The sequence below is a fragment of the Polyodon spathula genome, chromosome 5, assembly GCF_017654505.1.
Source record: "Polyodon spathula isolate WHYD16114869_AA chromosome 5, ASM1765450v1, whole genome shotgun sequence".
Taxonomy (NCBI): Eukaryota; Metazoa; Chordata; class Actinopteri; order Acipenseriformes; family Polyodontidae; genus Polyodon; species Polyodon spathula.
The window spans coordinates 41837882-41854004 of record NC_054538.1 but is presented as its reverse complement, the minus strand read 5'-3'; the positions used below and the strand labels follow the sequence as shown (position 1 = coordinate 41854004).

The 16123-nt window shown below is 37.6% G+C and overlaps 1 protein-coding gene across 5 annotated transcripts in view; it reads right to left on the bottom strand.

The window, feature by feature from the left end:
• The window catches only part of LOC121315973 (BTB/POZ domain-containing protein KCTD3-like), a 34000-nt gene extending 23022 nt beyond the window's left edge, over nucleotides 1–10978 (bottom strand). For all 5 annotated transcript variants that reach the window (XM_041250617.1, XM_041250619.1, XM_041250618.1 and 2 more), the window contains exons 1-4: nucleotides 10632–10978; nucleotides 2931–2984; nucleotides 933–978; nucleotides 506–579 (exon numbers count right to left, since the gene is read on the bottom strand). In XM_041250617.1, coding sequence (XP_041106551.1) covers nucleotides 506–579; nucleotides 933–978; nucleotides 2931–2984; nucleotides 10632–10702 — 245 coding nt within the window. In that variant the 5' untranslated portion in view covers nucleotides 10703–10978. The remainder of the gene's footprint in view (nucleotides 1–505; nucleotides 580–932; nucleotides 979–2930; nucleotides 2985–10631) is intronic.
• Nucleotides 10979–16123: the final 5145 nt, after the last annotated feature.

Below are 16123 nucleotides of genomic sequence, written 5' to 3'. Positions count from 1 at the left end.
GATGCCGAGGGAAGGGTTTGGTAGCAGTGCAGTTTCTCTTCTTACCTTTTTAACAAATTAAATATACAATGCAACACAAACTTCCCATTTTTGGTACTCTATCAATGAACATTAAACTGGGCCAGGAGAATGTGCGTGGGGCCAGTGGATCTTTCTTTCCAATAGTCCTGACGGCTTTTTAATGTCAAGCACTGGCCATGATTTAGAATTAAGTGTAGTAGTGATGACATGTTTTTTTTCAGCTTAAAACTAGTTTCATTTCATACACTACTGACATCAAAAGCTGAAGTGTACTGTGACTTAATCTACTGCAATGGAGTGGCCTGATTGTTTGGAAAGGTTATGATGGTGTACAGCAGGTGGCACTGCCTCCCAGAGACACTCCATTACTGGTTGTCACAGTGATGAAATAATATTACTTTTCTATAGTTATATGCCGTACATGTACCCTTGAATATTGTTAAATATATATGTGGATGTTCTGAAAGATTGTGTTTTTGCTTACCGGAGATCTAATTCTTTTGTTCGAAGGAAATTCAAAATAGGTGCAAACGCTGTTGGGTCTCTGTCAATAAATATCTGTAAAATAAATACATACGTTTTACTGGTGGCACACAACCTAAAACAACACACAAAGGGTTGCAATAGTGTGTTTCCTGTGATAACTAAGGAACACAAAACAGAGCATTGGTTAAAAGACAATACTGCATAATACAAATACATTCTTCTAGGCTAGCATAATAAAATGCAAACTGGATTCAGTGGGCTGTTATAACCATGATACACCAGTAGATGGCAAAAAGGAGTATTTTTATTTTATTGTATTACATTACAAAACCAACCATGGTACTACACATTACATATCTCCCATATCTCAGTTTTCAGACAATAACATCAATATAATTCAGTAGTTACACAATTGTAATACTCACTGCTCCAGTTTCATCCCTTAGAGTTGATATCCTCCCACTGAGCAAACTGCAAAACAAAACCTTGTCAATACTGTAAAACACTTACATAATTCACTATACCTCAATTTCCCGAATGAATTGATTATAACTTTGCAGCACAATAAGTCACAGCCTTACAAGAAGTTTGTTTACATTTCAAAAAGATATATATTAAAAAAAAACATAAATACTGTGCACAATTACAGTACACAGGGGTGTGCAATTCATTACACCCGAGACAGCAGGTTTTGCGGTTATACTGCCTGTTGGACAAATTTTTATATATATAATATATATATATATATATATATCTATATAATATATATTATTGATATTATAAAATAATATATATATATATATATATATATATTTTTTTTTTTTTTTTTTTTTTTCCCTATGTTCGTTCTGCTGCTAGAAAAACACTCCGGGCATATTTCTATACAGCCACGCAAGTCTAGCACCTACACACAAAAAGTGTTTACGTCCCACACCTATCACTTCTGATTGGCTAGCTGTGGGAAAAGTTGATCTTCTATTGGTTATAAAGAAACCCAGAAATGGCTGCCAAAAGAGCCTCTGGCAAGGCACAGACTAACCTTTTAAACTTAATTAGCAAATAAGTGATACCACTTTCTAAATACTTAAACCTGACATTTAAATGAAGAAATCTAGCGAAGTAAAAAAAAAAAAAAAAAAAAAAAAACACAAAAAAAAAAAAAAAAAACAAAAAAAAAAAAAACACAACAGTCACTAAGGTATTAGTGGATTAGAAAGAAATTATACAATTATTTCTAAATCTACTTTATGATCAAACATGTACTTGATGGGATGTTAAAAAAAAAAAAAAAAAATATATAATAGAAAATATGTTTTGTCTTTGCATAATTTGATGGAGCCTACTTTAAATATTGCGTGCATTTTAGTAGAAAAACTGTAAAAAATGCAGAGAAACTTGACAGGTTGTACACAAGTCCTTTAAAAACCTGGGGTTCAGCAGTTACAAAATTGGCATAACATCAAGAAAAATCTGAACTCCGCAAAGCAGCAGCAATAGTGAGTGAACTGTGATGCAACAAACTAAAACACCTGTACATCAGGAGTTGAATTCAGCTTATAGAGAAAAAGTTGAAAAAAACAGGCAGAAGCTATTTTATATTTGACTAACTCCAAGTATTGCTTACTATAGTAATGCTCTTAGTATGTTACTTAAATTTACAGCAATTGTGTTCCAAACTGCACAGAAAGTAACATTTCCTAAAAGTATGCTATAAATTTGTTGAAGTGAAGTGGGGTCGCAGGGAACCTTTTGTGGCTAAATCCGTCCCTGTTCATCACTGATTGATTGACTGTGTTCACTGTTAAATAAATAAAACCAAAATCCTACAAGTTATATTCTACCTTTTTTGTGTGTGGTTTGTGCAATGGGGAGGGGGCAAGTAATTTTTTAAAGAAGGACAAGTCGACTTTTCTAGCATTTTGTCCCTTGGACAAGAAGTTTTTTTTTTTTTTAAACTGCACACTCCTGGTATAATGCCAACTGAGCCATATCAACTATTGTTAATAGAAAACTTTAATAATGTCTATTTTTTCCATCTAGAAATTGAATACATTTGCTTTCAGTTCACTATCAGTTTGAAGGTACTGGAATGTTTCTACATTATGGTTCCAAGGATTTGGGTTGTTACAAAATTAATCTCAAGAGCTTTGCAGTATTATGGCACATTCACCCACGTAAATGTTAATATCGGATAAGTTTTTAAACCCAATTATTCTCCTGTTAGCTTGTGCAATTCAGGTATACACTGAGGTATCTCACACTGGGCCTATTTCCTCATAAAGCCTTCCCCTTCCCATGCAAGTCAGGCATGAGAGCGAGTGATGTTAATGAAACTTGAAGCTTTGCTATCTCTTCTTTCCTTATCAAATCAGGGTCACAATGAGGGTGCATCACTGGGGTATCAAGTTTGTAAAGCATTTCACCTTGAGAAGAAAGAGTCTGGAATCCACATTAGTGTTTGCTTTGAGGTGCTGAACCTGTAAACCAAACAAAATTGAGAAGACAAATAAAGCAGACGTTTTTACCAATTGAGATATATTATAGCAAAGTGTACTATAGCAATACCATTTAGTGTTATTCAGCTGGCTGTTAGAGGAGGCTATTGAACGTGATTGGTAAGGTTGGGAACAATTTGCACTTAATAACTGAAATTACAAAGAAGGAGCATTTCGCACTCATTAATGGACAATGAACACAAATAATTGTATTGCAAAGACATGTAAAGCACATTTATAGGGCCCAATTGTACTTTTACAAGAAACTCATTACGGGTGGACACAGATCCTTACAGACATCTGGATTCAAAACTGTTACAGTCAACTGAAGTGTGAATCCTTAATTGTCTAATACAATGGCCCCACATCAGAGGGGAATTGTGTCACAATGAAATGTTTTGTGTTACTGGAAACTATGTACATTTCGGAAGCTAGCGACTCCAATATCAAGGCTTTTAAAGTTGAGGTAGCTGCCACTGCAAGTATTAGTTCGATAGCAAGTTTTATCCACATTTCTCTGGATGAGAGACCAGAAAGTCTGTGTCCCCCCCGAAAGATATAGGCTACTGAATTCCTGAACTTTAGGTTTTTACTTTGACTTTTATTCAACCTTTGAACTCCACATTCTAATTACAATCAGAATATGTTTTCTTGGGTGTGGGTCAGGAAATTCTAAATAAATTTAAAAAAAAAACATAAAAAATGGATTGCTATAACTTCGAGCCCAGGTAATTCTTACCAGTCATATGGTCGTCAGTTTTTACTCTCCTTAAAAATGTCTGCATGCTTTTTGTATGCTTCCACTATGCATTTGTAACTTTGAAATTATGATGAGACCTATTGGTGTACTGTAATTCAATATCATTGTATGCCTCTTTATTGTGTAGAAATACTAAATAACTAAAAGGAGTACAAGCTATGGACTCCAGCCCCCAAATAATGAAGTAGTCTGGATAGCCAATGCAGTGTGTGTGTTTCCCTACAACAGATAAATGTATCTAATGAGGTACAGTATAGTGTTTCTAACATTTTTCCAGCCAAAGCACTGGCACTTTGAACTCTAATAGGTAAAAATATGCATTCTTATCAGAAAAAAAATTTGCTTTTTATTTCTTAGCAACACACACACACAAAAAGAGGGCTGTCATGTCATGTTTGTTGTCAATGCAAGTATTTCGGTATAGCTCTTAGTCTTAGGCTCTTAGTCTTAGTGTACTGCACTTCACTAAACCACAAAAAAACATCCAGCTGAAGTTAAACACTTACTCAATATTCTGATGTGGTTAAAGCCTTAAGTTAGATGTATTCATTATTAGGCTTCTAAGCTCCTGGCTGGGAAGCCTATCGTTGTTGTTAAGATTATTATTTTTCTTTCCACCAACAAAACCTTAAAAGTTGCATAAAATGAAAACCGTTGCAATGAAAACTCTTGAAATTTCACAGTTGTAGATACCAATGGGAACTAATGACCACTGCTGAATGAACGTGGTTGGTCACATGGTTTGGCCACCATATTGGATTTTATGACAAATTTGGGACAATTTACAAACATCTTGTCGGAAACCACTTATCACAGAGTTCTGAAACTTGGTATACATGGTTAGGGTTTGTCCAAGATGCATGGTGCTCGAAATGAAGCCGATTGGTGCAGTGGTATGGTGGCCATGTTAGATAATCTAATTAACACACAAATGTCTTTGTCTTTAAAACTACTAATCTGCATATATTGCACATTAAAATGACCACTGTTAAACAAAAACCCTTAACTTCAGAGTAGTGGAGGCCTATGGGAATTAATGTATGCTCTTAAAAAAAATACCTTGATATTGATCTTGACCTTTGACCTCTCCTTAAGGTGAAATGTATAACTAGCTTATAACTAGGGCTTCTGTTTTTCAGGTTTTATTAATTGTATTTTTAAGGTGCTTATTTTTAGCTATTTTAGAGTTTTATGTAAATAATTTTATTCGGGGCTTTCATTTTTGATATACTGTATGAAATTAGTGTTTTCAGTTACTTTCCAAAATGCATGAGCATTTTTTTTTTCTGTCAAAATATGTTTAGCAGAAACTCGACAGTACTTCCACGCTTAAGTTGTACCTTCTTTCCTTTGCTGTCTTCCACAATGAAATCCCTACGGTCATGGACACACACTTCTGGGGTTTTTGTGTGTAGACATTTTTTTAAAATTTGCCACAATTCAGCTTTAAATCCCGCTAACAAGTCCCCATTCCTGATTGTAATCTCATATTAAACATTAAAAGCAGTCACCAATAGAAATGTAGGACTGTGCTGTCACTCAGTAATTGGGGCAGGTTTAAAGTATTCAGAACAAACCAATGATAGATACAAGTCAGGAAGGCAGGAAACTGCCCTGCAGCACTGGGAAATGCATTTATTATTATTATTGTAGTAGGTTTTAGTTTAATTGGAAAAGGGTAAAGTCAATGTGAATTGGTTAACCATTCCCACAGTTTTTTCTGTGTTTTCCGGTGTTTACCGGCTTCCACCAATTTAATTTTTTTTGTATTGGGGGTGTTTTATCGGTTAAAACCGAAAATCAGCAGCCCTACTTATAACTCATTACAGTGTAGACAGGGTCATGGTTACTATGGAACACAAATAAGAACCCATATAGGCGCTATTCAAAAATGACCTTGATTGTGACCTTTGACCTCTACTTAAGGTCAAATGTAAAACTAGCTAATAACTCCTTACAGAGTGCATATAGGGTCATAGTTACTATGCAACACATAGCCTATATGCTTTATGCAAAAATTACAGTACCGTGAAAAAGTACTTGCACCCTGTCTGATTTTCTGCATTTTTGCATATTTTTCACACTGAATGTTATCAGATCTTCAACCAAAATCTAATATTAGATAAAAGGGACCCTGAGTGAACAAATAACACAACATTTTGTTACTAATTTCATTTATTTATTAAAGAAAGTTATGCAACACCCAATGCCCCCATGTGAAAAAGTAAATCGCTCCCTTACTCAATAACTGGTTACACAACCTTTAGCAGCAATAACTGCAACCAAACGCTTCGTGTAGTTATTGGTCAGTCTCTCACAGCGCCGTGGAGGAATTTTGGCCCACTCTTTCATGCAGAACTGCTTCAAAACTCAGTGACATTTGTGGGTTTTCAAGCATAAACGTCTTGTTTCAGGTCCTGCCACAACATCTCAATGGGGTTTAGGTCTGGACTTTGACTAGGCCATTCCAAAACTTTAAATTTATTTTTCTTTAACTATTCTGATTTAGACTTCCTTTCTGTTTTTCGGATCATTGTCTTGCTGCATGACCCAGCTGTGTTTCAGCTTCAGCTCAAGGATGGATGGCCTGACATTCTCCTGTAGAATTCTCTGATACAGAGCAGAATTCATGGTTCCTTCAATGATGGCAAGTCATCCAGGTCCTGATGCAGCAAATCATCCCCAAATCATGACACTACCACCACCATACTTAAAGGGTCGTATGAGGTGGAACCAAACTGTGGAACGCTGAGTTTAGTTTTCGCCAGACATAATAGGGCCCATGTTGGCCAAAAAGTTCCACTTTTGACTCATCTGTCCATAGAACATTGTTCCAGAATTCTTGAGGATCGTCCAGGTGCTTTTTGGCAAACTTGAGATGAGCATTCATGTTCTTCTTAGTGAGCAGTGGTTTCCGCCTTGCTACTCTGCCATGAATCCCATTTTTGCCCAGTGTCTTTCTGATGTGGAGTCATGAACACTGACCTTAGCTGAGGCGAGAGAGGCCTGCAGATCGTTGGATGTTGTTCTAGGGTTCTTTGTGACTTCCTGGACGATTTTACCCCTTGCTCTTGGAGACAGTTTGGCAGGACGGCCACTCCTGGGAAGATTCACTACTGTCCCAAACTTGCTCCATTTGGACAATATGGCTCTGACTGTGGTTTGGTGGCGCCCCGGAGCCTTAGAAATGGCTTTGTAACCCTTTTCCAAACTGACAGGCATCAACAACTTGTTTTCCCTGGAGGTCTTCAGGAATTTCTTTTGATCATGGCACGATGTGCCTCTAGAACCTGTGTGCTGACAACTTCACTCTGACGGGAAGGGCCAAAGTTAGTCAGATTTATATTGGGCAGGGCTGGCCCAAATCAGGCCTGATTGTTAACCAAAGTATTCAAACAGCTGACCCTAATTATGTCTTTAATTGGGTTAACTAGGGGGGGCAATAACTTTTTCACACCTGAAGATTGCATGTTTGATTATTGCACACCAAACAAATGAAAAGAAGCAGCAAATTTTAACTCAGTTTAACTTATTATTTGGGATGAGCACTTTCTGAAGCCAAAATGTATGTATGATGTATTAAATCAAAAGCAAATACACCCCCCCACCACTAAAAAAGTTAATTTTTTAAAATAAATTATTGATATTACAATTATTTTCTTAGTAAATGAGCCACTGTCCCTTAACCACAACTACCATTTAACTAAACACAAAATATTGATACCAAGTTTATTATCCTTGCCCCCAGAAGCCTCCATAATTACAGGGAAATTCCCTGCCCCCGCAACTAAAAAGACATGCCTTTCGTAGGTAAAGGAACCACTGTGTCACTAAACCACTACTGCCACATGAAAGTACACACCGTACACAAAATATTGCTACCAAATGTAATGCCCGGCCAACCCCAGCAGCCATTACACCTGAGGGGAGCATGGCGAAAACCAGCCTCACATCCAGAGGCTCCAGCGTCACAGTTGCCTGCCCTGCCCCTGCTGGAGTACCCCGTGCTGTGTCCAGCACCGCTGAAGAGCCCAGTGCTACCGCCAGCAAGCCGGGGGATGGCACCAACATTGGGGCCACACTCCAGAGAGGAGCCCTGAGAGGGGGAAAAGAAGCCCAGGGGTTACCAAGGGAATTAAACGGGTGCCATTAAATAAAAGGCCCAGGACCACCACAGCAGATGGACAAAGCTATGAGACCACCACCACTACCCCTGTGCAGCACCCCGGTGCCAGGATGTCGGTTCCAGCAATTCGGGGTCCCAGGCCTCTGGCCGCCTTGTCTGGACCTGGGCATAGCTCCCAGTTCGCTGCACTGCCAGGCACAGTCGGTCGCCTGGTCCCAGATTCTGCTCCCCCTGGTGGACCAGATATCTCTGCACGGTCACCAAGGTTTGCACCTCTGCCTGGGTCTGCAGTTGGGTCCACTCTTGCCAGTCCTTGGTCTCCTGGTGGAGGAGCTGGAGTCTGGGCCAGACTCGCCCGCCCTCCAAATTATCCACAAGAAGCCACAAAAACCTAAACAGACAGTATGGTACTTGTCTGGAGTTTAAAGAGGGGAGCTGGATGATTGCAGCCACAAGTGTGTTGCACAAAGGGAGGTGTGTGGCAGGTAGTGTGTAAATGTGTAAATACATGTTGACTAAGTTTGGCAGGGATGGGGTTAATTCCATCCTTGCTATAACCCACAGGTGGAGCATGTGGCCATACCCTAATTAGATAATTAAGTGATAATTTGGGAATGGCCACATGGCAGGAAAAATCCTTTGGTGGAGCAGTTGGGGGAGGATTGTTAGGAGAATCTTTAGTGAAGGTTACAGTCCAGCCTTAAGGTGAATATTGGTTTTGGTGTTTGTTCCTGTGTTTTTGTAAATAAATATGCACAATATCGCTTTCACTGCAGCCTGACTGAGTCTCCTTCCTGATGCTATGCTCTCACAATCACCTTGATTATATCACTCTTTCTATCCCCTTCTGCTAAAAACCTAAGTGTTATTTTTGACCCCTCCTTTTCCTTCTCTCAACACATCTCCTCCCTGTCACAGACTTGCTGCTTCTTTCTTAGCAATTTCTACCAAATCCGTTCTTTTCTCAGTACTTATTCCACTCAACTCATGGTCCAAGCTCTTGTATTCTCCCATCCTTGCTACTCATGCTACCCCTCTGTTTTGCACTCTCCACTGGCTACCTATCTCTGCTTGCATTCAATACAAGACCCTTGTTCTTGCCTACCACTCTCTTCACCACACTACCCCCTCCTACCTCCAATCCTTTTTATCTGCCTACACCCCCTCTCCTCATGTCTTCCCTCCACACTCCAGCCTCCCATGCCCGCTCCTTCTCTTCCCTAGCCTCTGTAACACCCGGAAGTCACCTTGGATAATTATTTCTGCGACATAAATAAATAAATAAATATCTTTCTCATCATCATTGTCTTCATCATCACCACTGTCTTCGTCATTATCATCGTCTTCTTCTTCAGGCAAAACTCACTCTTAAGTGACACAGCAGCTCGGTTACCTAAGAATGTCTTTGGAAAATCATTATTTTATGAAAATCCTTTTTACTGGGGGGGGGGGGGGGGCTTGGGGTTGTCTGTGATTTTAGGACACTCTTCCAGGGGAAGAGGTAATACATTTGGTATCACTATTCTGTGTAGTGTGGACTTTAATAAGGCAGTAGTGGTTTAGTGACACAGTGGCTCATTTACCTAAGAAAGGCAATATCATTATTTTATGAAAATAAATCACTTTTAGTGATGGGGCAGGGTATTTGCCTGTGATTTTGGGGCACTTCTGGGGCAAGGGCAATACATTTGCTATCAACATTTTTAGTACAGTTCAAATGGAAGCTGTGGTTAAGTGACACGGTGGATTGTATTTAAGAAACCAACTGGAATATCAATCATTTATTGCTTTTGGTTTGGGGAGTGGCAAAATATTTGTTAATCTTGTTTGCTTCTGAAGTGTTCTTATCTCAACTAATCAGTTAAGTTATAAACACTAAATAATGAATACTTACGTGTAACGTCAGGATTTTACCAAATCCACATATTGACTATTGAATACGTGTCTAACTTCAGCTGGGTCAAAAATAGTACTTATTGTCATACAAGTAGCTGTAGTAGCTTATTTTTAAATAAACTCCCCGGCCACCTTGCACAGTGTACCTATTGACTGCTGACAACAACATTATACTAGATTACTCCTTCTACGACATGGCACTTGACTGTCATGCCACATACCCTAGGAAAATAAAAGTACTTCAAAATGCAGCAGTGTTTAATTTGCATAGCAGGCAACGTTTGAAACAGGTGTTTTTAAAAAAAAAAAAAAAAAAAAAAAAAAAAAAAAGATGTTACGTTCTCATGATTAACATTGCCCAGTGAAAACAGCCGTACAAAAAACAACCAAATGCAGACCACATTATCTCTAAATGACAGTGTTACACCTTGTACAGTAGTCAAAACTGCTAGAGTACTATTATTTTTTTATTTATTTATTTTAAAGTACCGGTTACAAAAATAAAACAAATTAAAACAACGTAATGATGACACTGGAGATAGACTCATAATACGGCTATGCTTCTCTCTCAGCTATATAGTTTTTCCAAATAACAGAAAGCAGCAGCTCTTAAATAAAAGGAGCCAGATGCACTAAATATTCAAATTATAGATCTATCTCAACAACAAGGAATTACGTTTGACGATAACAAAAAATAAAGAACCCTGAGGCAGAGCATCCTCCTTTGGCGTCGGAGAATTGGGCCTCAAGTGCAATTTGCATCCTTCCTCTCCGACTAAAACTAATTTGCTGGCCCTATCACAGATCTAATAATGTATACAATTAATTAATTCCGACCCTCTCTTACCTCGTGCCACCGACGTTCAGCTGGATGATTTCCCCAGATCCTGAAGTAAAACTGTTACAATTCCCAGCCATCTTCCCCACCCCGCAGGGTTCCCACCGCCAGAATGTGTCAGCTTATTTCCTTTCTTCTATTTTCAAATGGGCTTAAAAACACTGAAACACACAACTTCGCAAACCGATTTCAATCCCCAATACGGGAATGAATCGGACCAGGAGAGGTTTCATGGAAACGTGTGCATGTTCGTGTATTTTATAAGACCTGCTATATTACCGCTAGCTATATTGGAACTATATTGATCAGATGTTGGGGATGCCGTTGTTTTTGCCGTAAACCAGTCCTTGTGTTACTTTCTCTGCCTTCCCTTGTGGACCAGCCGCAGCTTCATTACGTCACACCAAGCAGCTGAAAACACAGCACAGTGCGTTCGTGGTTTTCACTAGGCTACACGCACCGTTATACTGTTCTTTCCACTGCCCTGTCTTAGTAGGAAGGTAGTCGTCTCCATTTTTACATATTGCATAGACATTACTTATTTACTTTTGAAGGCGAGTCATCCCCTGAACTATATGGTTCTTTAGACCTTCCCATCCCAAGTGAAAAATACTGTTATCAACTTGCAGCAAAAAACATTCAAAGAGTTATGCATTTTATGAAACATTACCCTTTTTGGTTCATAAAAAGATACCTATTTTCAGTCAATCCACGAGTTGTGACATATTTAATTGCTGAGCACCTGTTTGTTAAATCGATCAGTTTTAGTAATTGTGTCTAGCATTAGTAATTGTGTCTAGCATTCCACCAAGTAAAAGAGTCCAGTGAGAAGTACTGTTCGGCAAAACCTGGTTACCAACTATGCAGAACTGTTTCAGTTTCATCATTCAGCTAAATGAAGTGTAACACCAGCAACATTAATACAGTTAAATTAGTCTGTTAAGATTTTGCACCATTTTAAATTCAAGTCCAATGAAATAGATCCGTTTTTGTTACAGCATGATAACTATTGTTTGGGGAAAAAAAACTTCAACTAAAAAAGAAATTCATAAATCAGTGCCTTTTTAATTATTATTATTATTATTATTATTATTATTATTATTATTATTATATTATTATTATTTATTTATTTATTTATTTATTTATTTATTTTAACATTCCCTTTCTGTATGATGTTTGTAATCTTTCTGAGTGTTGGGCAGCCACCGAAAAAAAAAAAAAAATATTAAGATCATTCTTTGTGGGACAACTTTGGCGTTTCTTCTAACTATACAAATGAATGCACACACGTGTAGCTTAATCTGATATTCCTGTTTCAGCCTTAGCACCGGCTGACAGAATGCCACCACTCCCAATTTAATTCATCCTGGAACTGACCAGGTCATTTTGCACCGTTAGGAAAACAGAAAAAACTTTTTTTTTTTCTTTCGATTGGATTGGTTCCTATGCATAGTGACCAAAAAGTTTTTGCACGACTGATGTAAATCATATTTTAAGCCAGGCATCTTATTCAACTTCCAATGCCAGTTAAATTCAGGGACTTGAAACTTTTTCACTCATTTCAAATTGTTTTCTATCGTGAAGATGCAAGTGGTCTCCTGCCCAGATGTCAAAATATTTTATAAAACTGCTTAGAAAACTCCTGTAATCTGATTGGATTGCAACTAATGTACAGTGTGTATTTACTGCTGCATAAAAATAACATTCTGGTATGTAATGTTTCTATATTCCAGCAGATGGCACTTGAAGTCCAATATTTGACTACTTCTAGCCTGTAAGCTAATATATACTTTTGCACAATATGTTGATTTTAAAAGATGCACATATATCCATAGAAAATCAATAGAGCCCAACGGCTGTGATTTCTTAGAATCTCAGTTTACCACTCAAAACCAATAAATAACAGATTATTCTTTAGAAAGAAAGATAGTAGCTCTTGAGAGTATGTATTTATTTACATTGGGATCTATTTAATTTATTTGTACAGGGTTGTCAGCTTTTTAGACTAGAGTGGAAGAAAACTACGATGACTATCCACATAAATCCATGATATTGCCACAGATATCCCATCTGTTTCACACCATTTAAATTATGCTTCTGGGCAGTTCTAAACATGACATACAAATAATGTTTGAATAGATTTGAAGAGATAGACAAGCAGTCAAAAAGTGAAATAAAACTGTGTTCTTCTTCATCTTGTTCTTGTTGAAGAAATATCACATCTTTATATGGCTGGCCCCTTTATCTTAACTTGGCTGTTTTTGTATATGTGAAATGTTTTTGGGCAGATTGACTGGAATACACAAAACTGCTAGGGATGTTGGTTTTCATAATCTTGGTACACAAAGGTCTATATATTTTGATCTAATAATCCACTGCAGTTTAGTTCAACTGAATAGACCCCAATACTACACAATTGCATATTCCCTTGTATAAATTAATAATATATATTTACAGTATTTGTATATGCACAAATGAATATAGTTAAGAGGAGGAAGTCTGTGTTTAGCATAGGAAAGGTTGCCTCGCTTCTTACATTTTTCCATTGTAAATTAAATCTTTATTTCTTGAGGAAAATGCATAATCCAATGTAGATATGAAGGGATGTAAGCTTGCTTCAAACCAAACAAAATAAGATGATTAATGTCTGATTCACACACTGCGATTTATCACTGGGCACCGCAACACAAAGCACCACAAGAAAGGTAGGATCAATGGGAGGTAGATGGATTGGGTGAAAGAGAAAATGTGAGACAGTTCCTGAATCGAGGATGGTGAAGGCATATTACATATGGTAAGAATGAGTTTAAACACAATAGTGTCACTTTTAATGATTTAAAGAGTAAGTAGCAGGGTTCCAAAAAATAAAGTGTTACACATCCCGACGTATTGCTATAAATATTTAAACAACATACCTGTAATTTAAATTTTCATTGTTAACATCCTGACAACTTTTTATACATGTAATTTTAAAGTCTGTTTCAAACCTCTTTTCAAAATGTCTGTTTAAACACTGTTTAAAAGAAGTTTTAGTTTTACCAGTGCAATCTGTGAGCATGCACTGGAATCATTGCAGCCTATTGTAAATGGACTGTCTTTTGGTTTAAACGGCCAATTGTGATTGGACTGTCTTAGTTTTAACAAAGTCCTATAGTGAATTGACCCAAGTCCGTGTTACACAAGCTGTGCTTAAAAGGACTCTGTAACCACGAACTGGCCTTTGTAGTCTCGGGAAAAGGAAGGACCCAGCTTCTTTTGTTTAATGAACTGTGTGCAATAAAATTTAAAAAAGAGAAACAGAACCAACAACAATGACACAGACTGTGTTAAAGTTTTATTATTTATCGTGGGATTTGAAATAGTCATGAAGCTGCAGCGTGGCTAGCTGCCGGACTTGGTGCTCACCAGCAGAGGGCGCCAGAACACCTGCAAGAAAAGGGGTTTTATATTAATCCAAAGAACTATGTAACCAGACCAACCTTACTTACCTGTTCCTGTGTGGGCCACACGGGTGCGCAATCTCCCAGGCGCAGAGAGAGATACCAACTGGAATACTTACCAGCAAGAGGATTGTAATTACCACAAAGGCCTTGTAGATTATAAAACTTGAAGTATTTGCTTTACTTGCCTTGTGGAGCCTACTGATCCAGCACTGGATCTGCCTTCTGCCCACAGCCGCTGGCGTGGCCTTTAGTTGCTGTACGCCTCAGGTTCCTCTTGCAGCTGAGACAAGCTCATGCAAGGTTTAGAGACAGTGAATAAGTGAGCTTAGTGTGCAGATTTTTGTTTTATTATTTTCATCAATGTTTTGGTTGTTCTGTTTGAACTTTAAATACCCGGAATAATAAAACTGCCTATTCTCACCCTTCATTTCTGCCTCAGTGTCATCTCTCATACTACCAGTTGGCTACCACATACAAATTGTGTGTGTGTATATGTGTGTGTGTATATATGTGTGCATATATATATATATATATATATATATATATATATATATATATATATATATATATTGTTTGTTATGGTTTGCGATTATGTGTTTTGGATCGGCAGAATACATGTGATAATGTGGCTGGAACCTTAAGTAGATAATTCGTTAATTAGGTACATGGCATATAAGGAACATGGTCTCATTTGAAGTGTTTTTTAAAACCCCAAAGGTAATGACTAAAGCTAAGGTTTACAATTTTAGAAAAGCAAACTATGAAGGTATGAAACAGAGACTAACAGAAGTAGATTGGAGTAAATAGAGAAAACACCCACAGAAGAAGGATGGTTGTTCTTCAGAAATGTAGTACTAGAGGTGCAAAACAATTATATCCCTAAAGTAGACAAATCTAAATGTAAAACTAAATTGCCAAAATGGTTTAATAGATCAATTAAAAAAAATATTCAGCGCAAAAAGGCACTTTACAGAGCATTAAAAAAGGACCAAAAAGAAAGTACGCAGAAAGAGTAAACGGAACTGCACATGCAAGTCAAAAAGGAAGTTAGAAAGGCCAAGAGAGAAATAGAAATGAACATTGCTAAGGGAGCTAAAACCAATTCCAAAATGTTTTTCCAATATTACAACAGCAAGCGAACATTCAAAGAGGAGATTAAATGTTTAAGAGATACAAATGGCAAAATCGTAGATGAAGAAAAAAATAGCAAATATATTAAATGATTACTTTTCACAAGTTTTTACAAAGGAAGATACTGACAACATGCCCCACATGTCATCCAGTTCCTATCCAGTTTTAAATAACTTTAGCATAACTGAGGCAGAAGTGTTAAAGGGACTAGGAGCTCTTAAAATAAACAAATCCCCTGGGCCGGATGAGATCCTCCCAGTAGTACTCAAAGAAATGAAAGAAGTAATTTACAAACCGCTAACCAAGATCATGCAGCTGTCTCTTGACACAGGGGTGGTACCGACAGACTGGAAAATTGCAAACATAATACCGATCCACAAAAAGGGAAACAAAACTGAACCAGGTAACTTATGGAAACTATGCAAACTTATGGAAACTATAATAAGATCCAAAATGGAAAATTACCTATATGGTAACAGGGTACTGGGAGACAGTCAACATGGTTTTAGGAAAGGGAGATTGTGTCTAACTTGCTTGATTTTTTTGAGGATGCAACATCGATAATGGATAATTGCAAAGCATATGACATGGTTTATTTAGATTTCCAGAAAGCTTTTGACAAAGTCCCGCACAAAAGATTAATTCTCAAACTGAACGCAGTTGGGATTCAAGGAAACACATGTACATGGATTAGAGAGTGGTTAACATGTAGAAAACAGAAAGTACTGATTAGAGTGAAAACCTCAGAATGGAGTGTGGTAACCAGTGGTGTACCACAGGGATCAGTATTAGGTCCTCTGCTATTCCTAATCTACATTAATGATTTAGATTCTGGTATAGTAAGCAAACTTGTTAAATTTGCAGACGACACAAAAGTAGGAGGAGTGGCAAACACTGTTGCAGCAGCAAAGGTCATTCAAAATGATC